Source organism: Condylura cristata, unplaced genomic scaffold (assembly GCF_000260355.1).
Source record: "Condylura cristata isolate star-nosed mole 26May11 unplaced genomic scaffold, ConCri1.0 scaffold00034, whole genome shotgun sequence".
NCBI lineage: Eukaryota > Metazoa > Chordata > Mammalia > Eulipotyphla > Talpidae > Condylura > Condylura cristata.
The window spans coordinates 13,416,509-13,441,627 of NW_004567135.1; the positions used below are offsets into that span (position 1 = coordinate 13,416,509).

At 54.3% G+C, this 25,119-nt stretch overlaps 1 protein-coding gene and 1 long non-coding RNA gene across 3 annotated transcripts in view; one reads left to right on the forward strand and one right to left on the reverse strand.

Annotated features, from left to right (window-relative positions):
* Positions 1–942: 942 nt before the first annotated feature.
* Positions 943–5,412, reverse strand: LOC105854323. Of its 2 annotated transcripts, none has more exons than XR_001146016.1 (4): positions 5,253–5,412; positions 4,691–4,743; positions 4,222–4,451; positions 943–1,921 (listed from the first exon to the last, which is right to left on the reverse strand). It is a non-coding gene; the product is annotated as an uncharacterized LOC105854323 (long non-coding RNA). The 2 variants fall into 2 exon arrangements; XR_001146015.1 differs by lacking the exon at positions 943–1,921 and adding an exon at positions 2,914–3,854.
* A 1,074-nt stretch (positions 5,413–6,486) lies between these two features.
* The window catches only part of CD9 (CD9 molecule), a 30,230-nt gene continuing 11,597 nt past the window's right edge, over positions 6,487–25,119 (forward strand). Inside the window, exon 1 of the mRNA XM_004692867.2 lies at positions 6,487–6,679. Within this exon, the coding sequence (XP_004692924.1) occupies positions 6,614–6,679 (66 nt within the window). The 5' untranslated portion in view covers positions 6,487–6,613. The remainder of the gene's footprint in view (positions 6,680–25,119) is intronic.

Consider the following 25,119-nt stretch of genomic DNA (forward strand, 5'->3'; position numbering starts at 1 on the left):
AGAAAGCAGAAAGATGTACCGATGTGGTCTCATCTGCCTACTTGGGGGGAAGGCAATTTCACACCTGGGATCCAGGTGCCGCATCACTTGTGTTCAAATCTGGGTTCTGCTGCTTCCTAACACATTAATTAACCTCCTTGTGCCTCTGTTTCCCCAGTTTATAATAGACAAAACTTCATAGGATTCCACGATAGCAGTTAGAACAGCATCTGACCCATCCAAGGTGCCCATTCAAGAGTCCTTTGGATTTATTTTTTCATTAATTGAAGAGTAGCTTCTGGGTACAGCAGAACCTGATCATCTGAGTAGGAGGATTCTCTCCAAAACGCGTGAATGTGAAGTTACCCTCTAGGCCAACATCTGATGAGAACCTAGTGGGTGATTCAGGAAACCAGAGCACAGACAGGGAAGATCAGAGTAGTCCGGGGATGACGAGAGGGAGGGGGAGGCGGCCTGGAACACCCTAGAAGAGGGAGGCAGGGCCAAGGTGGGCTCTGAGGAAAGCCATGTGCGAGTGTCTGCAGCACCCCAAGAGTGGGCAGAGCTGACAGAGCAGGTGAGGATTCAGGGTCTTCACGATGATCTTAGGGTCAGGACCTGAGCTTCCACACATGCTGTACTTTTTGCAACCTGATGCGTATCAGGCATGTTCAAGATTCTGGGGGTACAACTGAGAACAAGGGCCACCGCTCCCTGCTCCAGCACCGTGGACACTCTATGTGGGAGGAGGCAGAAGATAAACACTGCACAGACTAGGAAAATTCTCACTCTGCTCAAGGGTGATAAGTGCTACGGGAGACAGCTGCCTTCCCCCCAAGTCGGCAGATGAGACCACATGGCGCATCTTTCTGCTTTCTGCCTTTTGGCAGTTGAGGTGGGGGAAGAGGCTGCAGGTGGCACTCCAGGGGTGGTGCCTTCTTAAAAAAAAAAAAAAACTGTCTTATAAAGAGGACAGAGCCTGAGACAAGGTGTGTTCTACTGAGCAGGGGGAGTGAGAGGCGGAGGCTGCAAGCTGAACAGCCAGGTGAGAGCTATGTCACTTCAAACAGACGCATGCAGGGTGTGCCACAGGCAGAGGCTGGCAGGGTCTGGGCTGGCAGGAGGGACTGGCACGAGAACGCAAGCGGAGGAAAGAACGGTGTTCTCCAGCCTGGGAGCTGCAAGCCTTCTCCCACCGCTGCACGCAATCTTCCTGGACTCTGCACAGCACACGGCGTGTGTTGTGGATGACGCAACTATCCCGGGGTGTAGGTTAACTGGATTTACTGCAGTGATCACTTTGCAATCTATATACAAACGTGGGATCATTGGGTTACACACCTGAAACTAATGTAATAGGCTATGTCGACTATGCCTCTATGGTTGAAATCAAGTTAACTGGTGAGAATAGAGCCGCCAAGCCTGATGACATCACAAGACAATCAGTGCAATGATGTGTGCAGACTGGACAGGTGAATGACAGGGAGAAGGGGAGGTGGGTGGAGTGGCCCTCCCAGGACGTGGCCCATCAGGGGTGAGGAAGGGAGGATGAAATCACAGGGCTGAACAGGAGCCCTGAGGCTTGGTCTTCCTTTGCTACAAAACACTCTCCTGCTCTATAGTTGCTTTCTTGTCTTTAAATTGGACAGCCCAGCACCACAAGAAGCGAGAACCCTATTCCCCAGCAGATGCGAGTCCAGGGAGGGGAGTCCCAGCTTGAGGTTCAGCTGCCTTGCCGCGCAGGAATTCTCGTCTTGATGTTTACTTTGAGATAACTATATGCAGTTTCTAATGCTTCCATAACAAATTGCCACAAATACGGTGGCTTAAAATAACACATATTACTTTACAGCCCTAAAGGTCAGAAGTCGGCAGCTCTCGTCTGTGTCTGTGCAGATGTCTCTTTCCTTTCTCCTCTTTTCCTTAATAACCTTGCTGTGTGCTGATGAAGAAAATAAAGAAAGAAATGAAGGTCAGAAGCCTAAAATGAATGGGCAAGGCTACGCTTGCTTCTCCTGGCACCTACAGGGGAGAACGCTTTTCTTGTCCTTTGGGGTGCTGGAGGTCGCCTGCATTCCTGAGCACCTGACCCCACATCACACCCACCTCTGCTTGGACCCACCACGCTCTTCTCAGGCTCCGGCTTCCCTTTTCTAGCAAGGACCCTTGTGATTACATTGCGCTAACCAGAGAATCTCCTCTCTCAAGACCCTTAACTTAGTCTCACGCAAATCCCTCCAGCTGTGGCAGGTAGCCCTGTCACAGATTTGGGGGGAGGGGGGCATCAAAGTGGAAAGGCCCCAGAGGGCCTCAAATACCATGACCTGAGTTTGGGAAGGGTGGAGGAGTGGCAGAGATGGCTGGGGACTGAAGCCTGGGAAAACCCTTCCTTGCAGTTTTCCCACACACGTTTGCACATAACAAACCTAGCAAGGGACTGGACGTTATGGAGAACACAGAAATAAGTCAAATATAGGCATTTGGAGGAGGAGTTACCAGCAAAGTGTGTACACATGAGGGAATAAGAATCACACATGACAGAGTCCAACAAAGTCATTCCATGGAAGAAGAGACTGGGATATTCAAGGAAGACTTCATGAAGTGATAGCATTTGTGCTCAGAAGACAATCAGCGATTTCTGAAGTGGAGAAAGTTAAGCAAGATGGCACAACAGCCTGGTCAAATGCTGTTGCAGCACCAAGGAGACTTTTTTTTTTTAAGATTTATTTACTGATGCATACAGAACTGGGGTACAGGCCAGAGGTGCAGGGGCGGTGAAAGGATTCACCAGAGACAGAGTGGGGAGCAGAACAGGCAGATCGACAAAGTACACTGCTGAGGGGAGCAGCGGGCGGGTCAGGAGAGGTCTGCGCGCACCACGTGGGTCACCTCCGGGGCAGGCGGGGATCGAACTTGCACTGAGGTGGCCCCAGCTAGCTTGCAGTGTGATGCTCTAACCCGTGTGCCACCAGGGAGGACCTCAAGGAGACTTTTTTAAAGTCCCCAAATGGCCACCGGTGTGGTGGCTGGAAAGGACTTGTGAAAGTGAGCTGGTACGTCCTGCATCTCCCAGTGGGTGTGTGGGAGGACAGTCAGTCCCCAGGAGATGGGTGTGTTCAAATCTTACCAGCAGGGGGCGCACAAGAGCCAAAATGGGGTGTTGGGGGAGGGGAGGTATTTCTGAAACTGGATGCCCTGAAGGAAGGGAGGAAAAGTTTTCCCATCCAGCACCACAAAGCCTGGAAGAGCTCACTGCCCCCATGTGATCTGTGACTCAGGGGCTTACCCAAATTTTCCCCTTCCAGTTAAGGCAAACCATATTTTTTTCCATCTCCCTTTCCTGGCTGCCTGTACAACTACATGCCTGGGACATTTTAACATTTTAATGCGGCCTTATTGCACCACCGACTGTGAGGACAGAGGAGACTTCAACATTTAATCCCAAACGTTCCTGGTACAGATGAGGCGATTGAGGGTTTACCCCCCAACCCCCACCCCAGAGGACGACGCAGGCCCCAAATAAAGAACCTTGGCCTCCTCAGACACATTACAAGGGCCTCTTGGCTGTCAGGGGCTCTTAACTCTAGGCCTCCAGAGTGCTTCTTGAATATGAATAGAACAGCAGGACCAGGAATAAAGTGGCTTCATTCAACTTCCTTTCATCATAACAGTGATAAGGAAAGAGTCCTCGGCCATGCTGAAGGAAAAAGAGTTACCGAGGCACTGCAGCTCTGTGGGGAGCTGCGCTAGGAACCAGTTTCCGGGAACCTGCATCCAGGGAGGATTTACTGTAACAGAGACAAAGGCCAGGGTTCCCTTGGCAGCCACTGCAGTCCGTCCTCCTGTGGATGGCTCATTCAATACTCGTGATAACCCTAAAAAGTAGTTTCTGTTGAAAGTTTAAATATTTACTAAACTCCCCAGTGCAGGCGAACACTAAAAAGAAGTCTTTTCTGTCCTCCCGACCTGTGCTCTCAAGACAATGGGGCACTGTTCTTCCAGCTCCCCCTCAGGGCCTCAGCTGCTGCAGGGCCCCACTCGCACCCCGGAGTAGGGTGAGGGTCTGAGATAAAGTGTGACCCAATTCCTCTGTGTGGCCTCGCTGGGCCACAGGCTGCCCTGAGGAGACTCTTCCCGCGTCCCCTTCTTTTTCTTCCCCCTGTGGTTGCCTGTGGTTTCCTGCCGGGCACCCCGCTGCCCCGCCAGTCCCCCACCCCGCAGCCCAGAGTCCCCTGACCCCACCTTCCATCAGCACAGCCACAGGGCTCCCTTCTCCCGCTCCGGGAAGCCTCTCCTGACTCAGTCCGCTTGGGAACGTGCCGTGCCGTGCAGTGCCTGCCCCGGGCCACAGGTGCCACAGGAGCAATGATTCCGTGGGCTCGTCCTTGTCCGGCAATGGCTCTCTGGCTGCGCTGAGATCTCCCGTGTGGCAGAGAGCTTTCATCTCCACACAGGTCCATCGTGGGCTCAAGCTCCATGAGAAGAAAGAGCGAAGGGGATGGATGAGTCTTCCCCACGCAGGCTCCTGCTGCCTGGCCTCCCATCCCTCACCCTTGCCGCCTCTTCTGCTGCCACCTTTCTCTCCACCCTCCACCCCCAAGCCCCACCCTCCTTCAGTTTGCCTCTCACCTGAGCTGCAGAACCTGCCCTCTGCATTATCCTCAACTCACCTTTCATCCAGCTTCCCTCACACTGCTTAACCAGCACTCACCAGAGACATCACTTCCACCTTCCTTCTGATCCCTCAAAGTTCTGAGCCAAGACCTGGAGGAACAAATGGAGGTTTTTATCCTTAAGGCGCCCACTGTATACTGCTCCCCTTCCCCTTAAACCTAAGGAAACCACGCAGCTGATTAAGGGGGGAGTCCCCTGCTTGAATCCTTCAGGCCCTTGCCTCAGTGTGCAAAGTCTGGGAACCTGAAGCTCTGCCTCACCTCCATCCCAGCTAAGTGCCCATCTTCACCTCCCCACGCACTTCAACCTGACCCCAGAGCCCCCACCCCCACACACCCCACCTCCCTTCACCCCCCCTCCCCCGCTCAGTCTTTGCTCAAAAGTCTCCGGAGATTACAATTTCCTTGTGACTCTGCAGCAGATTAATTCTCCAGTCTGGGTCAGAGCCTCTGCCCCAGTAGCCACAAGCCCCGCTCTGTGTGACCTCCACAGGGCAATCTCACCCCACGTCCTGGCTGCTCAAACCCCAGCCCCCTCTGAATTCCTGGAGGACAGAAAGAGGATCTAATGCATTTTTCCCCCAGTTTCTAATGAAATACCTGCATAGTAGATGCAGAAAATTTTTCTGAATCAATGGATGAGATGTCTCACAATGATAACAGCTACACAGAGCTAACACCCGCTTGAGTCATGTTCTTTTTGCTTTTTGTTGTGCCTGCATGAGTATGATTGTTTTGTAACTACACAAAAACTAAAGGAAACTTCGTCTTGGAAAAAAAAAAAAAAAACCCTGCAAACACACAAAGGGATTTGGAGAAGTCAGAAAGAGGGAATCTCCCCCTCCCAGGGTGAGAAACAGGAAAGGAATGCCCGGAGACCCGAAGAATTTCTACACGGGGAAAGTGGGCCTGCAGCCAGCCACATCACACACCACAGGGGCAGGACTGGGCCTGGGATGGCGATGGTGGGGTGCCAGGTAGTGCGCAAAGATTGCTCTGCACGGGATGAAAGAGGAGGAATTCCGATGTAGACCTCTGAGTACCGGGAAGCCACAGAGTTTTGGGCTGGAGTAGAAAACACGCTCCTGTAGCCCTGCAGGGGTAGCAGTGAGCAGGGTCGAACTGCAGGAGGAAGGTGTGGAGAGGTCCCCAGGAACTCCCTCCCCCTCTACGGGCACCTGCAGCGCAAGCACCGAACGCCTCCAGGAGGGTCCAGCCTCCGCCCAGACACCATTCGGAGATGGGTATTGGAGAAGGAGTTCCATAAGCCCGGAACAGTCTTCCCACCTGGAATGCTCCAGAGCCGAGGTTTGCAAGGAGCCGCTCCAGGGCAAAAGAACGCCTGGCCGCTGCATTAAGCCAAGGCCAACGCCAGAAGAGCCCTCATTCTGCGGGCGGCCGACCTTGGGCAGCGGAATTTGACCCCGGGACCCCGAAAAGGCATTCCAAAGTAGCGGGCTCCGGCGGGAGGCTCAGGAGCTCATAGCTGAGAAGCTAAAGGCGAGGCTTCCCTGTAACCCCAAAGCAAAACCAGCAGGGAGTGGCGTTCTAAAACGATCCCAGGACAGTGGAGAGGACAGAGGGAGGATAGCGGGAAGGTCTCGGCCGGGGCTGAGCCGGGAGCAGGAGGCGAACGCCTAGCTCAGGGAAGCGGGGCTCATAGCCCCTGGGAACCCCGACCCCCGGGAGGAGCGGGGGTGGGGCGGTGCGTGGGGCCGGGGCGGGGCAGGTGCGCAGGGAGGCGGGGTAGGTGCGCAGGGAGGCGGGGTCTGCGGGGGGCGGGCCCATGGCACATGCGCACCGCGGCGGCTGGCTCCCTAAGGAGTGGCAGTTTTTAAAAGTGCAGCCCCGAGGCCACCCAGTCGCCGCCAGCACCTCGATTCGAAGTCTGATCCCGCCCGTCCCGAGCGCGCGCCCCCCGATCCCTCGCCAGCCCGGCCCAGGCCCGTCTAGCTCTCACCATGCCGGTCAAGGGAGGCACCAAGTGCATCAAATACCTGCTCTTTGGATTTAACTTCATCTTCTGGGTGAGTGAGCGCCACGATCGCGCGCTCCTCTCCGGGGGCCACCTGTTCCCCCACCCCGGAGACCCTGCCCGCGGCCGGACGTGCGGGTGGCTGGCGCTCTCCGCGCGGGGCTGGCTCTGGGCGGGAGGAAAGGCCCTGCGGCCGCCAGCTGGCTCCCCGCGGGGTCGGGGGCGGGCGGGGCGGGCACGTTGTTTGGGGGCCCCTCCCCAGCCGATCGGACTGGGGCGCGCGGGTGCGTAGAGACGGGTCCCGATCCTTGCTGGCGCGTGGAGACGGGTCCCGAACCTTACCTTCGCCGAGGGTGCGGGGAGGGGTTCCTGTGTGCTCCCACCCCAGGTCCCTCCGAGTGTAGGAGGGAAGGCAGAGGCCGACCACGCCTTTTCTGGGAACTCCAGGCCGGGGGACCGGTTGGGGCCCACCAGTGGCCGGAGTGCCAAGAGGGGCTAAGCGCTTTCCACCCGACTTGAGTGTCGCAGGGAGAGCGTACCCGAAAGTTGTTCGCACTTTTACCCTGGACAGGCGGGAACGCGCCGGCCTGGGGTGCATCCCGGGACCCGTCCCGGAGTAAGAGTCGGGGTCTCCCTCCACCCTCCAGGGTGCATCTTTAGACCCCCATTCTCTCAGAGTGATTCCGAGCCGCCGTGAGAAAGTCCAAGCGCCTTCGAAACTATCTGAAAGATTAGCTTGTCTTGACTTTTTTTCCCCCCCGAGGGCGATGATAAGTATCTGTACTGAAGAGAAGTCTGAGGGAGTTGGGGAGAGGAGAGGCAGATGCCTATCGGCGCCTCTAGTGGGATGAGCCCGGTGTTTCTCCATTTCCGGGAGAGATCCGGTGCCAACTCTGGCTCCCCGCCCCCGGAGCTCCGACGGCGCCCCCACCCCAGCAGCCCGCCCAGCGGCGAGGCGGGATCACAGACTCTACCTGGAGTGGATGCCGGGACTCCTGCTGCTGGCCATCCCACAAGTGGGAAGTCTGAGGGAGGCGCCAGAAAGGGGAATGTCCCTTCCACACCTTCCTTGGGAGGTTAAGGCACACCCCTAGACCGGAATAGGAAACCTGTAACCTGGTTCCAGAGTCCCATCCCCTGTACACAGAGACAGTATTTGCCCCTCTGCAAGAGGACTTTGAACAGAAACAAGAAAGCTGTCCATTTCAGAAGAGATGGGCAGAAACAGGGGTTCACCCCAGAGCGTATGGTAATAAATGTACTTACTCCCCTGGACTCAGTTGCTGGGGTTCCCAAGAACTTGGGTGGTGGAAAGCAGTTGCCCAACCAGCAGAGGCAGGCTGGCTGGCCCGTGCCCGAGTGACCACACCCAACACCTGCCCTTGCCAGGGTAGCCCACAGATGTTCCCTTGCCTGTGTTAGGGATATTCCAGCCGGGGCTCCCATCCTGGTGAGCCCACCAGTCAGCCAGCTGCGCCTTCCTCCTCTCACCAACCCCTGGCACCAGACAAGAATGTTGGAAGGCCGCAGCTCCACCCCACCCCACCCTTGTCCTTTAGGGAGTTTTCCTCTCTCCTCCCTAGTACAGTCTCTTCCTTGCCAGTCTGTTGGTTTGGGCTCTGCCATCTGCCTGGGCTTAGAGCTGGTGACACTTGCAGGGGCTTGATGGCAGATTTCCAGGGCCACCCCAGTGCCTGCTCCATCCCTTCCTGTCTCCAGCCTGCCACCCATCCATGTTGCCAGCTGCCCTTGTCTGAGCACCCAGGTCATCTGAAACAGAAATGGCTCGGCCTGGGAATGGCCAGTAGGGATTAGGAACGGCTTTCAAGCTCATCTAGTCAAGCCCTCTCATTCGCAGTGAAGAAGCTGAGGGTGGGGCAGTGATTTGCCCAGATCAGGGCACAGAGACACAGTCCATACTGTGCCCCTGCGTCCTGTTGTCCTGGCTCCATGAGGGAACCAGCTTGGGAACCTGGTAGTGGCCTGCGGAGAGGTGCAAGAGTAGCTACGTGTTCCAGAACTAATTCTTGTTCAGTCATCTGCATTAAGGTCACCAGGCAAAGACCTTAGCCCTAGACGATGATGGAATAAAAGAATATCCTGATCCACTTGGGCAGTGTTTTGCAGCCTGCAAATTCCTTTTCCTTGTCCTATCACATAGCCAGAGCAGGAAGCTTCTATTTTACAGCTGGAAGCTGGTTCCCAGTGAGGTTAAGCGACTTACCCGGGTCACGTGGCGTAGAGGCATCAGAGGCAGGTTTCGTTGACTTTGACTGGTACACTTGCCATCACAGCCTGCTTCCGTCCCCAGTCGGCTGGGAATAGTAGGTGGTGGGGACAAGTTCTCCAAACATTATTTTATGAGGGAAGTTATAATTTAAGGGAAACTCTTGGATGTTATGATGTTACCTCTACTCTCTCTCCAGACCGGGAATTTATAAACTTGGCATTTGAGACCTGATGAAAAGCAGGTGTTGTGAGGCCAGAGACCCTAAGTGCCTCATGAACAGGGGATGGTCTGACAGGGATCCAGCGCAGAGCAGTTCACTCAGTGGTGGGGGTGCTGGGGTGCTCTGCCTTGGCCCACCACTCCCATCCCTATCCGCGCCTCTTGGTGACAGCAAAGCCTGTCCTGCCAGTGTTCCTCCAGCAGGGCCTCTGATGCCCACAGCCAGTCTGTCCCCCAAGCTCCACTTTGGCCATTTCTGCATCTCCTTCAGGCCTCCCTGCAAAAAATGGGACATCATATCAGAGCAGTGACTTTCAGGCTGTCAAGTGGAAAACCAGGACTAGGGCCAGCTCTGTCCCCCACCACTTAGCCCCCAAGTCTGAAGCCAGCATTGAGAGCACCCCGTTCCTACCTCCCCTTTGCTCACTGCCTCTCACCCCTCACCCTGATGGAAGAAAATAGACGACTTTCTCTTTCCCAAGAAATAGTGTCACCTGACCTTAAGGGAGGCTTCTTGGGAACATGAACAGAGACCTGGCCCCAGCAGTGAGTTGGCAGGTGGAGTTGGTGCTCAGTTTCTATAAAACCAATGTGTCAGAGCAAACTGTCTCAAAACCCAGTCTGTGGCACCTTGCCACCTGCAGACGTGGGAATTTCCTACATCCACTCAGAGGGCACCCGTCACCAAGCTCGTGCTCAGCGCTTACCTTGGCCCTTACCTCTCGGGCCCGACTCCTGGGTCTCTTTCCTGTTAACCCGGCAATTTTCATCGCCTTCAGCCACCTGTGGTAGGACAGCCTGGTGGTCAGAACACCGTTCAGGATCCCTTTTCCCCTTGGTCCGATGGGAAGGGCGCCTACCAAGGTTGCTGAGAGGTTCAGTGAGTGTGCCACCCAGCACTAGAACTGAGTAAACTTCCAGCTGCAGCTGCCGTTAGTCATTCCTTAAAAGTAGACCGACGTGGGGGGTGGGTGGGAGCAATTCCCAAGTGCGGAAGTTTAAATCAGAGATGCGCTGGACACCCCGAGAACCCACACACCTTCCTCCCCTCTTTTCACTCTGCTGATGCCTGGCTGCAGCCGGCTTTCCGACTCCATTTCACGTGTGGCTCACATTTGACTGCGGGCAGCTCATTTCTAGCAAGAAAACTGCCCAGCAGAGAAGGCCTAAAAAAGCAGGATTCCAGGCCTGGGCAGGGCATTGTCTTGTGGGGAGGTGGTGACAAAAGCCTTTGGCCCCAGATGTGGCTTGTCTTCCTCTCCGGCTGAGCAGGAGGCTGAGACGGCTGGGTAAAATGGCTTCCCACCTTTGGCACCCGGACAGCTCCAGCTCTGGCACAGCCAGCTGTGTTTGTACTGAGGCTGGCAGGTTTGAGGAGAGGTGAGGCCAGGTGTCTGCATCTGCTGAGGAGACAGGACTTCTCCCTGCCCAGAATCTTCATGGATTTTCCACAACAGAGATCCCACCCCTGACTCGATTCCTCTCCACACACATTCTCTGCTCCGTTCTTTAAGAGTGGCCCACGGCACCGTGCCAGACGCTCCTCTTTGTACTCAAAGGCTGCTGGTTAAGTCCCAAATTTGGAACTGCTTGATAAGCAGCCGGGCGGAGGCCTGTCCTCACAGACGCTCCTGCCCAGGGAGCCTCGGGCGGCTGCAGGCCTCACAAATCACCATCCTCACACTTTTGGGGTTGGATGTGAGTCTTCCCTCGTACACACAGGGCTGTGTGTCCCCTGTGTGACTTGTCTGTTTTTCTGTTTGGTTCCATTTTACGAGGAGGCCTGGCTCTGGGAGTTAGTGGCACAGTTGGGAACTTAATAATACGCCTTGGACTTAACTATGGCACCTTCTCTTCTGAAGACTAAGGACCCAGCCAGGTTTTTCCAGGGTGTGTCTGGCTGTGAGGGGGAGGTACCCGAGGTCACAGGTTACTGTGGTTTCTGAGGACCTGTTGACACTTGTCAGGCTGGGGGAGAAAGCAAAGAAGTCTGCGGAAGCTGTGTCACTCTTCAGCGGTCCCCCCCAGGTCGGGGTGAGTGGGATGTCACAGCCTGAGAGGAACAGTCATTATCTCTTACAGAAAAGCAATGACTTCATGTTCTGGGGTTTGCAAATCTGGGTAAGAGCCTGTGGGACCCGTGTTCTCGCGTACCCAGAGATCTTCTTTGCCACGGAGGGAATTCAAGAGACCAAAAGGGCTAATCTTAATGATCCTTTTTTTCTACTTTCTGTTTTTGAAGCCCAACAGCAGATCCCTCACCTGTTGCATTCGGTGGGAAAAGTGCTTGCTGGCCCTGGGGCAGTTGCACTTCCATCAAGTGATGGAAGCCGCTATGGGCAGCTGCACCCTGTCCTCCCTGAGATAATTTCATAGTCATCACAGACATCCAGTGATCCCCACCTCCAAAAACGCCTGAGTTGTGGAAAATTTTTAATACTCTATGCCGTCATGCTGACTGGAGGATCTTAGTCTTTTCAGGGAATCTCATGAACCCGTGGGACCTGCCTCCAGAAAGACAGCAGACAGCAGGTCTTGTTTTGGGGTTTTTTTTTTTTTTTGGTTCGGTTTTTGGTTTTTCCTGGAAGCCTCTGAATTGCAGGTGATAAACACCCACACTGGGTTTTTTTCCCCCTTGAATTCCAGGCAACCCCTGCTCTGTCCTGAATCCTTTGTTTCCTCCCCACTCCCTGAGAACTGCATGGGGGAGAGGTACACTAGAGAAGCCTAAAGTGCCCCCAATAACGATCAAGGGCAGCCTGGCTGGAGAGCTGGCCTCCCCACCCATCTTTGCGCTGACTCTCCGCTTAATCATCGCCCAAGGAGTGGCTTGGCCTCGCTTAACTTAATGAGTATTCCGAATTTCTAGTCCACATGAAGAATCAACTTTATGAGCTTCCAGTCAAGTTTTGCTTCTTGGGTTAGTTTTCCCACAACTTGGGTACTTGACTTTGTTTAGAAAGGGCATGGTCTGCCTCTCCTTCCTCCTCCTCCTCCTCCTCCTCCCCATTAGTGGAGACTAGAAGTCTCAGCCCACTGCTCTGGTCTTACCTCTTGAGGACTCCGGGAAGTGGGATCATCCGGGAACTTGGCCTCCTCAGGAGGTATCTGGACACAGACTGGCATAGTAGTGGGGGTGGGGGATGAAGCCCTCTGATGTGGAGCTGGCCTGGGGTCATTCGATTCCAGAGAGGATCCCTGGGTGAGAGAGATTTAGAGATCACTTTTAGAGAAAAATCAAAATTTGGCTCCTAGTGGTTCTTTCTGTTCATTCCTCTTGCCAATCATTGTGCTTAAGAACACAATGGTTCTTGTGGTTCTTGCTGGCTCTATAAGGAAAGTCTCTCTTGAAATTCAAGGCCCGAGGGAATACCTCCCAGGCCCTGCTCAGACAACCCTGTCTCCAGACTCCTGGTGTGAGCTGTGACTCGATGTCCCTTTGTGGAAACAGCGCCACCATGGACCACAGTAAATCCTCCTTGAGGGCTTCAGATACTGTAAAGTAAGTCAGACCATCTTACTGAATCGGAAACAGATTTGTAAGTGAATTTTTACTTTAAACCTCTGTTATCTTTAGACCTACGTTGATTAAATCCAAAGCACACTAAATGATGGAATCGATGTACTGAGCCTTTAGCCATAAGCACCAGCAAAATCATACTCATTGCTTCTCCGACGATTGTTTGCTACAGGCTGGTATCTGTCTCCCCAAACTTCAGATGAAATCGTAAATTCCAGAACAATGGTATTTAAAGATGTGGGGCCTTTCAAGTTAGAGCCCGCCCAAGTGGGATTTGAGCCCTCCAAAGAGACCCCAGTCCTCTCCCCACCATGTGTCACAGAAGATAACAAGAAGACAGGCTTCTTAGAACCCACCCCTCGTCAGACAACAAATCTCTGGCACCTTGGTCTTGCACTTCCCCGTCTTCACTGTGGGGAGCCACCCAGTCTATGGTATTGTGTTACGGCTGCCCCATCAGCCTAAGACACCTCCTTGCCGCTAGGTGAACGCTGCTGTGTGCCAGTTTGTATGCACAGCTCCCTTCAGTGCCACCCTCACCCCTTGGCAGCTCTGCTCCTGAAGCAATATGTCAGCTCCAGGTCAGGAAACCCTGCTCACCCAGTGTGAGACAGACACCTTCCTTGTTGTGACATGGCGCTGCGGATTTAAGTCTGCTAGGAGTGTGCTCAAACCCTGTAATGTGTCTTTGCTGCCTTAGAAAACCTTCCCATACTGTGCTTCCCTCCCGCACCCCCACCCCCTGCAGTCCCGCAGCCCTGACTCCCTACGTCTGGTAACCCTTTGGAGACCTAGAAAACATGTTTCTATTAGAAATTAGATTCCCTTCCAGTGCTGGGCCCAGAGCACTCGTGGAAGAAACTGGCTGTATCCCCTTTTTGCAGATGGTGCTGTCTTCTTGCTCCCAGCAGGAGAGTGCTGTGGGGAAGGGCAGAGGCTCTGAGTCCCACCTTGGGACCATCCCTCTAGGGACCACACAAGGACAGTGGCCAGTGGCATCTGTGAGTGACTGTACTTGCCAGATTTGCAGCAGTCACTGGGCCAGGATGTGAGGAAAACGGGTCAAGTGACTCGAGAATCTGTTTCCCAAAGCGGTGCTGTGTCCACCCACGCTGGTCTTCTGGGCAGTGCTGCAAGGGTGTGGCTGAGGCTCTAGGCCCAAGGCCAGCCAGAGAAGTGCAGGCCTTTGCTCCAGGCCTTGTCTGCTGGGCAACTCCTTCATAAAGGTGCCGGGCCGGGGGGTGAGCTCCAGGCCGGGAGGAGGAGGTAGGGTACATGAATTTCATGGACCTTTACAAGTAGAAGATGCCATTTATGAAATGAGATCAGATATGACTAGGAGGAAGAAAACAAAAGTGGAAAATCCTGGCTCTGAAATTAACAAAATGGATCACAAGACAATTTCATAGAAGGGTCAAGAATTTGGGTGACAGGGCCTCCTTGGTGGCCTAGGGGTTATGTCTCAGTGCTGCCACCACAATGACCTAAGTTCAATCCCTGTACAGGGAGCTGGCCCACATGGTGCAACAGACCTCTGCTGTCTCACCCACTGCTCCCCTCAGCTGAGTGTTTCAGTCGCTTCTCCTGTTCTGCTCCCCACTCTGTCTCTGGTGAATTCCCCTGCAGTTCTTCTAAAAAAAATAAATAACAATCTTATAATAAAAGAAAAATTCTTAAAAAACCCAGGGGGGGGGGGGGGGATTTGGGCAACAAACTCCTTTACTTCCAAAACCCACAAGTTTTCTCCTCTAAAACAGTAGTGGGTCCTCCCTGGTGGCGCAGCAGGTTAAAGCACAGCACTGAGAATCTAAAGCCACTTCCGCATGAGTTCGATCCCCGCCTGCCCCGGAGGTGACCACATGGTGTGGCAGACCTCTCCTGACCCGCCCGCTGCTCCCCTCAGCAGTGTACTTCGTCGATCTGCCTGTTCTGCTCCCCACTCTGTCTCTGGTGATTCCTCTCACCGCCCCTGCACCTCTGGCCTGTACTCCAGCTCTGTTGTGCACAAATAAATCAATCTTAAAAAAAAAAAAAAGGAGGTAGTTAATGTTACATACCTGGTGGATCAACTGTGAAAAGTAAGTGGCTTAGATCAGGTGCTGCTGGTGGTGAGGGCAGCACAAATGTTTGAGTGTTTGTTGTTTAATAATTGAGAGCCGCAGATGGAGGCCGCGTCCTGGCAGAGGGAGAGGGCAGGTGAGAACTCAGACCCAGCAGTTGGGGAGCCGTGTCTCCCGATCCTTGGCTGGCCCGGTGTCCAGAATGTCCCATGGCGGCAGAGACGGCTGGCTGGCTGCGTTTGCTGGGTGTGCCTTTGCCAAGATCTACCCGCCACAGGGCACTGCTTAAAAGGTAGGAGGAGGGTGGGGAATGTCCCCCCCCTCGGGATCCACGCACCCTGGTGGAATAAGCTGCCTCGCAGGTCCACGTGTCCACAGTGTGTAAGCAAGAGGATGTGTGTGGAATGGCCAGACGTCTCAGCGAGGCAGACACAATCGAAAACAAATGTGCGGTGTTCTGGAATTCAAAGCAAAACATCCCCTAACAGTCCCCCCCCACATCAGATGATTTTGGTTAAGATCAGAATGTTTACTTTCAGCAGAAAAACAGATTGAGGGGTGGGCTGGCAAGCAGGCGGATGGAAGTTGGGAGTGAGATTGCTTGTTTAGAAAGAGGTTCTTCCCGCCAGAGGCCTTTCTCCACGTCCCTTGGTCCCTACTAATCGCCAGCACAAACTTTTCCCCTGGCTCACGCAGTTAAGGGCTCTGCTTTGGAGGTGATGCTGACTTTGTCCTTGGGAGGGAGGCTCCCTCGACGCTTGAACTTGCCCAGATCAGGTAGCTGCCCAGTTTCCACCAACGTGTGCTGAGAAAAGCTTACAAGGCTCTTCATCCTCTCCACACCCCAGAGACAGGACCGAGCCACCTCCCTTCCCCCAGGGTTGCCACCTCCCTTCCTCCAGGGATGCCGAGCAGCCAGGAGCTGGCCCCTGCACAGTGCCTGCTTGTGTGTGGCAGAACTGACTCCCTCCCTGCCCGCTCTGTGATGCTGAGTTACCCTACCTCTCTGAGCCTCTTCCTCACCATGACTCCCAGGAAGGGGGTAAGGCAGGCCCACCAGCAGGCCTGAATTCACAAGGCAGCAGCCCCCAGAGTAGCACAACTGGCCCACTGTCCTGGTCTCCCTGGGAAATCTCACTGCTCCTCCCACTGCTGTGTTTCCTGGGAGCCCCACCCCAGCCTGTGGCCAGGCTTGAATATTCAAAGACAACTGCCGGAAGAGCCAGTCCTGGCAAGGAGATAGCATCCACTTATCCTGAGCCACCCTCACCCCTGGGCCCAGCGTGCAGTAGAATTTGCGAAAATGGGGGGCCCACAGGCAGGCTGTGACTGCGTGTGTGCTGAGGACGACGGCCGCACCGATTGGCCCCAGGAATGACGGGAAGCGAAGCACTTCTTTGAAGTTGGTTTACAATTCTGAGGGAGATTTCTATGTTGAATTCTATGGGAGGTGAGGTAGGAACCATAAATCTTAGTGTTCAGGGCACTAACAACAGGAGGCAGAAGTCGGCCTCCCCAGGACCTGACTGTTCTGGGAGGGCTGGGTTTGGATGGTTTCTGCCAGCTTCTTCCCTGAGGCTCTGATTCTGTAAAAGAACTATACCTCCGGACCCTTGAGAAGCCAGGGTAGTGGTACAAGGGGGAAAACTGACTTGTTGGAAATGCAGATTGAGGGGTAAAGTTCACAAAGGAAAGCCCAGACTCACTGTCCTTACCTGCCATGATAGCATTAATAGGATAGCACCAGGCCTAGGGTTGTGAGGGGAAATGGTAGGGCATTCCTGTAAAGCTGTTTTTGGGGTCTAGCAAGAGCTCAGATGGAAGCCTCTGGAGAAGTGGGTAGAGTTACTCTTAACCGCTACTCCCTTCCCTCAGGAGTTGTCAGACTTGAGGTGGTTCCCAGCCATCTCATTCATCCCGCCTGCTTGCTTCAGCTCCGTGAGCCATGTCACACAGAACTACCCAAAATTGAAGTTTCACCAATTCAAGAGATGAATGAGAGACTTGTCTTTCCATCTGTCCACTCATTGCTCCGAGCTTTGGGAAAGGTGGGTGAGGAGAGGTACCAGTTTTGCATTGGGCTGGAAAAGGCCCTGGGCAGGCAGACGGGTGGCTGAGGCGTCCTTGTGGCACTTAGCTGGCAACCCAGGAAGTGGAGCCCGGGCAGCCCCGGTCCTGTCCAAACCCAGCGGCGGCCCCAGCACCTCTGCTGCAAAGGAGATGGCTTCCCCTCGTCTAGAACTTTCTCGACACCGTGAACACCCAGACACAAGGTCCCAGAGATAGACAGAGCCGAAGCTGCCGTGGTTTCTGTGTGGACAGAAAGCAGAGGAAGAAGGCAAGGAGCATTTTCCCGGGGTCCAAGGGTGGGGATTGAGATGCCCCATTCCCAGCCTGAGGGAAAGGGGGAAGGGAGAGAGGACACAAGGGAGAAGCTGCGGGCAGCACCCTCCTGCTCCCTTGGCCTGTCATGGCTCAACCCACCTCGTCTCAGCAGACAGGTAAAGCTTTAGGTCAGAGCATTTTGGGAAATTCCATATCTCCAGACCACATGTGGTCTGTCAAGAAAAGTTCTTAGGGGTTCCCGGTTCCCACTCACCAGCTGAGCAGGGAGAGAGTCTGCTGTTTTGGGCAGCCTGTACTCAAACAGACACTCCAAGGTACACTCTTCCCAAAGAGTGGATCTGGCCGCGCGTGTGCTTGGCCTCTTGTTAACTGTCTTTCTCAGCAAGTTTTTTGAACTCTCGGAGGCTGTTTCATTCATCTCTCTGATAAGGGTGATGAGAGGACTCAGTGAGGTGTCCATAAACCACGCAGGAAGCATGTGGTACTCGCAGGTGGTAACTGCTATTTTTATGTGACTTATTTCCATATCCTGACCTCTGTGTACAGGCCAGAGGTACAGGGGCGGTGAGAGGATTCACCAGAGACAGAGTGGGGAGCAGAACAGGTCAACTGACAAAGCACACTGCTGAGGGGAGCAGCGAGTGGGTCAGGAGAGGTCTGCCACGCCATGTGGTCACCTCTGGGGCAGGCTGGGATCGAACTCATGCGAAAGTGGCTTTTTAGCTTCTTAGTGCTGTGCTTTAACCCGCTGCGCCACCAAGGAGGGCCTGTATGCATTCTTTTAAAAAAAAAAAATTTATGGTTGTTTGAGAGAGTCCACTCACGCATAAGAAATGCAGGCTGTGGGCATCGGGGGACAGGTTTGTCCTAGAGTCCCCTGCTGCAGAGGCAATGAGCGCCCAGCATGCGGTGATGGCTTCTGGAGAGCAGGTTCCCAGGGGCAGGCCTTGTGCTGATGCCCATCTGGAAGCCACAGCCAGTTCCAACTTGAACCTTGGGCGTGACTTTGTAGACTCGGTGGGTTCAAGATGGAGTCACGCGGCCACTTTCTTGTCTGCCTGAGCTCCCGCTTTCTTCCCTCTTACTGTCGGCACCCTGCCCGTAACTGTCACCTTGCATGTGAAAGTGCCGGGGGGGCACTGGAGCCCACTACGTCCAGATCGGAGTGCAGAGTGGATTTCTGAAGTTGGGCTTCCACTGGGAAGAGGCAGCGAGCTCTCGCCAGCACACGAGGAGCAAAGAAAGCTCTCCGTGAGCCTCAGTCCTGGCATGTAGTAAGCTCTTCTGTGGGTTCAGAACCTCTGAGGGGGTGAAGGATTTTTTGGTATAGGTGTGGTTTGATAGCATACATTTGTAGAGATATAAAACTGTGTACCCAAAACAGTATTGTAAAGCATAGTCGCTTCAGTAAATTAAAAAAAAAAAAAAAAACAGAGAAACCTTTTTCCTGCCTTCCCAGGATTGGTGAGCAGGCCCAGAGCAGTGGTTCTCAGGTGAAGCATCAGAATCTTAGAAGTGGGGGAGAAGGGAGGGCTGATTGCTAGTCCCTCCACACCGGAGTTCTCACTGGGTAGGGCTAAGGCCTTTGCAAGTCTGCCAATTCCCAGCTTCTGCAACTGGTCTTGGGGGCTATAGAAAAAAGCTCTATAGACCTGAGCCCTGCCTTAAGGTGGGGAGCTCAGAAGAAGCCCCAAGAGCAGTGGAAAATATGGCTCTGTCAGTGCCTGACCATCCCATCCCCTCCCCGGAATGATCACCCACACAAGAGGGCCTTTCTTGCCAGGGCTGGGACCTCTGGGGCTTTCCAGCTCACCTAGTGAAACTGAAGCCAGCAATCTGTCCTGTTGATGTTTCAGTTCTGCCGTGAACTGATAGTTTACTAGGGAGCCTTAATGAAAGCAAGTCGTGGTGATTTTTCCTGCTGATTAGAGCAGAGCTTGGTGCTTGTTGTTTTGCTGAGTGGACCGACTGAGACCTCTAATCCCGGCCAGCCGGAGTTCCTGTGCCTTTCCAAACACATAACAGCAGTCTTGATGCAGAGTTGGGGAGGAGGGTGCAGGGAGTGGGTAGAAGAGGCTACAGGGACTGGGCTCCTGTTTGCTGTTGCTGGCAGGACCGGCCCATGGGAGGCTCGGCATTCAGTGGTGAGCCAGAGTTGCCATGGAGATGGGTGAGGCCCAGAGCCCACAGGTCTGGATGGTCCGACTTGTTTTTAAATGTGGAAGCCTGTGTGAACATAGAGGCCCTTATCTGCACTTCGAAGCTTTCTTAGAGCGGGCCCAGCGTTTGGGGCCCAGGAAAGCTGGTAAGGGAGACTCACATCCTGGGTATTTGTTCTGTTACTGATTTCCTGGGTGGCCTGGGCAGCTCTGCCTTAAGTTGCCCCAAGTCTGCATTTTTTTTTTAAGATTTATTTATTTATACATAACAAGAACTGGGGTACAGGCCACAGTTGTGGAGGGTGAGCGGATTCACCAGAGACAGAATGGGGAGCAGAACAGACAGAAGTACTGAAATACACTGCTGAGGGGCGCAGCGGGCAGGTCAGGAGAGGTCCGCTGCGCCATGTGGGTCACCTCCCTGGCCGGGGATCAAACTTGTGCTGCAGTGGCTGCGGGCAGCTTCACAGTGCCGCAGTTTAACCCGTTGCGCCACCAGGCCCCAAGTCTGTACATTTTAAAACAAATTGAGCACTGAGACAGATCATACTGAGGGAGGAAAGAGAAGGGTAAGATCCCTCCCTCTCTGTCATCCCCTCCCTTAATAACTCCTTTGGGCAATTAATTTGCCCCCCAAAGCGCTCAGGACCCCAGGACTCCTGCAGCCTCAGCCTTTCTTCTGCCCTTCCCATCTGACCCTAGTGGGCCTCTGGCATGCGTGTGAAGAAGGTGAGTATACCCGTCCTTCTTCACCACACAGCACACACAGACTCACAGAACACAGAACCCCAGTGTCCTGAAATGCCCGCTCCCGCCCGGCCACCTCCGATCCTAGGCGGACACGCAGCTGACGTCTACCAGGGCCCTGAATCACCCCACTGTCGTCTGGCGTCTTTCTCGGGGTTGTTATTATGCTGTCGTTATCGCTGCTTCCCTCAGTATCTGGCCGGCGCTGGCATGTGGTTTCCAGCGTGTTTTACAGACGTCGCCTCGCTCAGACCACCCTTCAGCCTGGTCACAGCGGGGCTGGTCTCGCACTACCTGGTTTTACAAACAAGAACGCTAAGGTTCAGAGGAGGTAAGGAAAGCGTTGGCAGTGAGACAGCCCCATGGGGCAGCCCTGAAGGAGGCCCCAGCCACACCCCTCCAACTAGACCCCCGTCCTTCTCAGCGGAATCCCGGGGGTCCTCGGAATCCCCTGGGGGTGGGAGGAGTCCACATGGCACCATGTAGACCCCACCCCTTCCTCGCCCTGGCATCTATTAAACCTGTCACTGAAAATGGTTCCGTGTCTCTCTGACCAAAGGCTCACTGAAGTAACCAGATAGCTTTTCCTGAGGAACAATAGCAAGCAGAAAAGAAATGCCTCCTTCCCAACCCCATCTCACCCCGCTGCCCCCACCTCCCAGGGTGTCAGGTGTGGCCTCAAAGACAGCTCCGAAACCCCTATCCGCTTTCCGGGCTTTCCAGAGACAGCAGGGAAGAGAAAGCAGATGAGTATTTTGTCCTTTTAAACCACCCATGACCACCCAGGTCAAATTACTGGAGAAAATGGGACTTGAAGGAGAAAGGGGCCTGGCTGAGACCATCCAGTGAGGTTTGCCGAGAGGACTTTTCTTTGAAGTAGGATTGGTCACATAGAGAACATGTTCTGTCTACCTGAGGGATGGGGTGCAGCCCCATACATGTGTACACACACCCCCTGACGAGCCCTCACACTCCCTCATACATACTCTCGTTCCTTCACACACACCCTCACACATACTCTCGTTCCTTCACACACACCCTCACACATACTCTCGTTCCTTCACACACACCCTCACACTCCCTCTCACACCCACACTCACACTTACACTCACGCTTCCTCACACACCCCCACACTCCCTCTCACACCCTTACACTCACACTTACTCACACTCACGCTTCCTCACACCCCCCCACACTCCCTCCTACACTCACACAATTCACACTCACTCACGCTCCCTCTCACACCCTCACACTCCTACACTCACACTTCCTCACACTCACACTCCCTCACATGCCCTCACACACCATCACACACCCCCACACTCCCTCCTACACTCATACTTCCTCGCACTCACGCACCCTCTCACTCCCTCCTACACTCTCACTCCCTCACAGACACCCTGAAACATCTGGATGCCTTCGCTGCTCCACTGCTTTCCTTCCAGTGTTTCCATCGCCTGCTTTATGGAAATGCCTCCTCAGGTTCTAACTGGAGCCAGTTTTGCAAACTTGGCATGGGGTACAGAGCAGCCAGGTGCCCCCAAGCAGCATTTCACTTTGATTTGTTTTCAATCCTTTGCAAATGGAGCTGTTTCCTTTAACTCCAGGTATGTGCTTTCAGGTGAGATTCTCAGTCTGCCCCTGCAGCAAGATTTATGCTGTGACTCACTCAAAGCCTGATCGGTGTGGGGGTGTCTTTAGTGAGTGTGCTTTTGAAGGGGGGTGACTAGGAGATTATTCCCTGGGCACCTGGGCTCAGGACCCTGCTGGGGTTACTAGTTCCCTGAAGCCGGCATAAGCCCCAGGTGACTGACTTAACCTGTGTGCACATCCAGAAGTGCCCCCACAGATGCATCAGGCAGGGCAGAAGGCCTGGGTTCAGGAGAAAAGACGACAGACGCGGGGCTCCCGGGTGGCATTTCCCTAAGGAGACAAAGGGACTCCTGGTTCCTGGTGCAGAAGCTATGGTCCAGGTAGCTAGGGTGGCGTCCCCTTGCATGGGCAGAGGGGGAGTGCACAGACTTACTTGGGAAACTTTAAGCAACTCCATCTCAGGGGCTGAGGAGGAGGCCAGGGCCAGCGGGCTGTGCTGCTAAGAGCAACACAGCAGCACTGCAGCATAGCTCTCAGCCACCCACCTGGGCCATCCGCAGTGGCCGGTGAGGCTAGGAGCCCGCCTAGGAGAGTCTGCGGGGCTGAGGGAGCTGGTGGGGGCTTACCCAAAGGACTTGAGAGCGAGTAAGCTCCCGGGGCAGGAGGTAAAACACAGAACACCCAAAGGGGTGGTGAGGTTGAAGGAAGAGAGGGCTCCTTCCTGTTGGGTTTAGGGGAGGAGAAACGCCTGGTGTGTGGGCCAGAGATGAGACAGAGGCCACAGTGCAGAGGCACGAAAGAGGTTGGTTCATGGAGCAGGTTCTTGATGGGGACAGGGAGCTTTGAAAGAGACGGCGAATTTTCTTTTTTTCTCTGTAAACACATTCCATTTTAGAGTGGTTTTAGGTTTGTAGAAAAATTACAAAGATCATCACTGAATAGAGATCTATCTCTACTCCTCTCTGTTTCTGCCGTTGTTGACATCTTATGTTACATCTTCCATCTATCCCCAAGATACCAGCGTAGGCACGTTGCTGTGAATAAAACTGGGCGACCTGGGCTTTGCGCCTGGCCCCAGCACTGCCCTGCACCCTGTCCACTCCACAAGACAGGTAGCGTCTGCTTCACCACTCTGGTCCGTGGCCATGTCTATCTTTCCTTGTTCTATGACCTTGACGCTTTGAGCGGTACTGAGCGGGTATTTTGTAGAATAACCTTGAGTGAGGCCATCTCCCATCTCCTCTAAGAAAAAATGAGTGGGCATGAAGAAATTTTAAAAAAAGCAGTGGGGAGAAACTGTCCCTTTTCTCCCTGCCCTCTACAATGGACGGGACCATTTCTGGCCCCAATAGAGCAGCCCTCCTCCCTCTGGTTTTAACTGGAGAAGGAGCAAACCAGGCTGGGAGCAGAAGCGGAGGCTTCATACTTCTCTCCATGCCATGCCAGACCAGGGGGTGGTCATAGACAGGCTACTGTCCTCTTTCAGGGCCCTCTGAGGATGGGCAAGAGCAGCCGTGGCAGGTACATGGCCAACATCCTGGCCACGTGGCCGTTAATGAGCCCGGATGGAACCATCCACTTCCTGGCCTCCCGGGCCCTGTTTTCTTGTTTTATGGGGTCCCTTAATAATTGGCTTGGAGCCCACGCATCAAGGTTAAAATCTCTGTGGTTGTAGCGGTCCCCATTTCATTTCTCCTCTATTCCGCTGGCCATGGAAGCCCTCTATGCCACACCAACACTAGGGTCCCCTGAGAAGTCGGCACTCTGGAGCCCCCCAGAGTGCCCTGCACACCCCTGGGCCCAGAATGAGGTGGCACCGTCACACACCTTCATGGCTCTGACCCCAGCCAACTGCCACCGTTTCTTCTCAGCAGTGCAGAAAATGGGGCAACTCATGGCTTATGCAGCATCACCTCAGGCCAATTAAGTCAGTGGCCCAGTCAGCTGAGGCAGCAGGCCTCATCCCTCCCACCGCTGTGAGCACTGTGCTCCCAGGCCTGCCCTGACCCCGCCCGTCCCTCTGGGTCCCTCTGGGTCCTCCGCTCCTGTACCTTGCACCTGCACCCAGGTGAGACCTGAAGAGGGCCCCCTCTGGTTGTACTTCTCTAACTCAGTGTCCTTTCTGCCACCTGTAGTGACAGGTAGGAGAAATGACAGGACTTCTACAAACGGGCGCAGGGTCTACGACTGTGGAAGGGAGAGGCCTTGCCTTGGAGGTTGGCGCTGGGCGCCTCTGTGATCGCATGGGGCCTCCTGCCCAAGGACCCAGCTCCTGCCTGGGAGACGCTTCTGTGCCGAGTGTCACTTTCCACCTTCTGCAGCTTATTCTTTGGCATGAGTTGCTTTTGTTCTTTTCTTTTCTTTTTTTAAAGATTTATTTATTTATGCATATAGAACTGGGGTACAGGCCAGAGGTGCAGGGGCAGTGAGAGGATTCCCCAGACACAGTGGGGAGCAAAACGGGAAGATCAACGAAGTACACTGCTGAGGGGAGCAGCGGGCGGGTCAGGAGAGGTCTGCTGTGCCATGTGGTTCAGCTCCTGGGCGGGGATCAAACTCGCACTGAAATGGCTACAGCCAGCTTGCAATGCTGCGCTTTAAACTGTTTTGCCACCAGGGAAGGCCCCAATTTTATTCTTTCTCATGGTGATTTGTTGAGTTTTCCTGGCGAGTGGTAGGTAACTTTACCACCCGGGGGATAAGAAGACTTGAGTTTAATTCTTGGTTAGGCACCAGCCTAACCAAGGGACCAGGAGAAAGGACAGTGAAGGACACTGCGTGTCCCAGGTTCCAGGTGCTGTCAGCAACAGCAGTCCCCAGGTGAAGGAGGAGATGTGTGGCTAAGTGCTGATGAAGACTTAATTACCTGACAGCTTTGGGGGTTTTCATGTTAACACTTTCCATTCCAAAGGGAGGCCAGAGGCCTCAGTCTGCCATTTTCCAAGGGTCTGGTTGGGCCTGCATGGACTTGGCAGAGAGGGTAAGTATGAGACCCCCGGGGAGCTGGTCTGGGGGCGTCCCTTTAGGGTCCAGCACCCAGTGTAGGGATGTCCCCATTGACTGGTGCCCCCAGCCCAACAGCCAGCATCGGAGTCAGGAGCACCCAGCCTGAACCAGTGTCCAGGATGCAGACGGGGAGGCACTATTCCTTCTGTCCCACAAGCCAGGTCTGCTCTCCTTGGATTAGGCCAGAGACCCTCACTCACCTCCTGTCTCTGTTAATAAGAAGGAAAACATGGCCCCTTCATTTGAGCCCCAAACTCTCGGGTCCATCTTAACTCTAGAATCTCTGCCCCTTCAAACCTGGCATTCGTGAGTTTTTCCGTCCTCCATTTTCTGGGTCCCTTGGCGCTGTGTGGTTCTTACCGAGGGTTGGCGTCGCCTTACCTAAGTCGAGGACTGGGAGGTGTGGGAATTCGCTGAATCACTCCACCAGGGCTGTCATGCAGCGGGTCACCGAGAGCTGACGCCGCCATTCTCACAGAGCCATTGGGCAGCTCCTTCTGTATGATCTGTAACTTCCAAGGAACCCGCCGACCTGTAAGATGTTTCAACTTGTCATAGAACCTCCTTTTAGCCTTTGGCCATATTTAAAAGCCAAGGGAGGGGGCCCGCAGC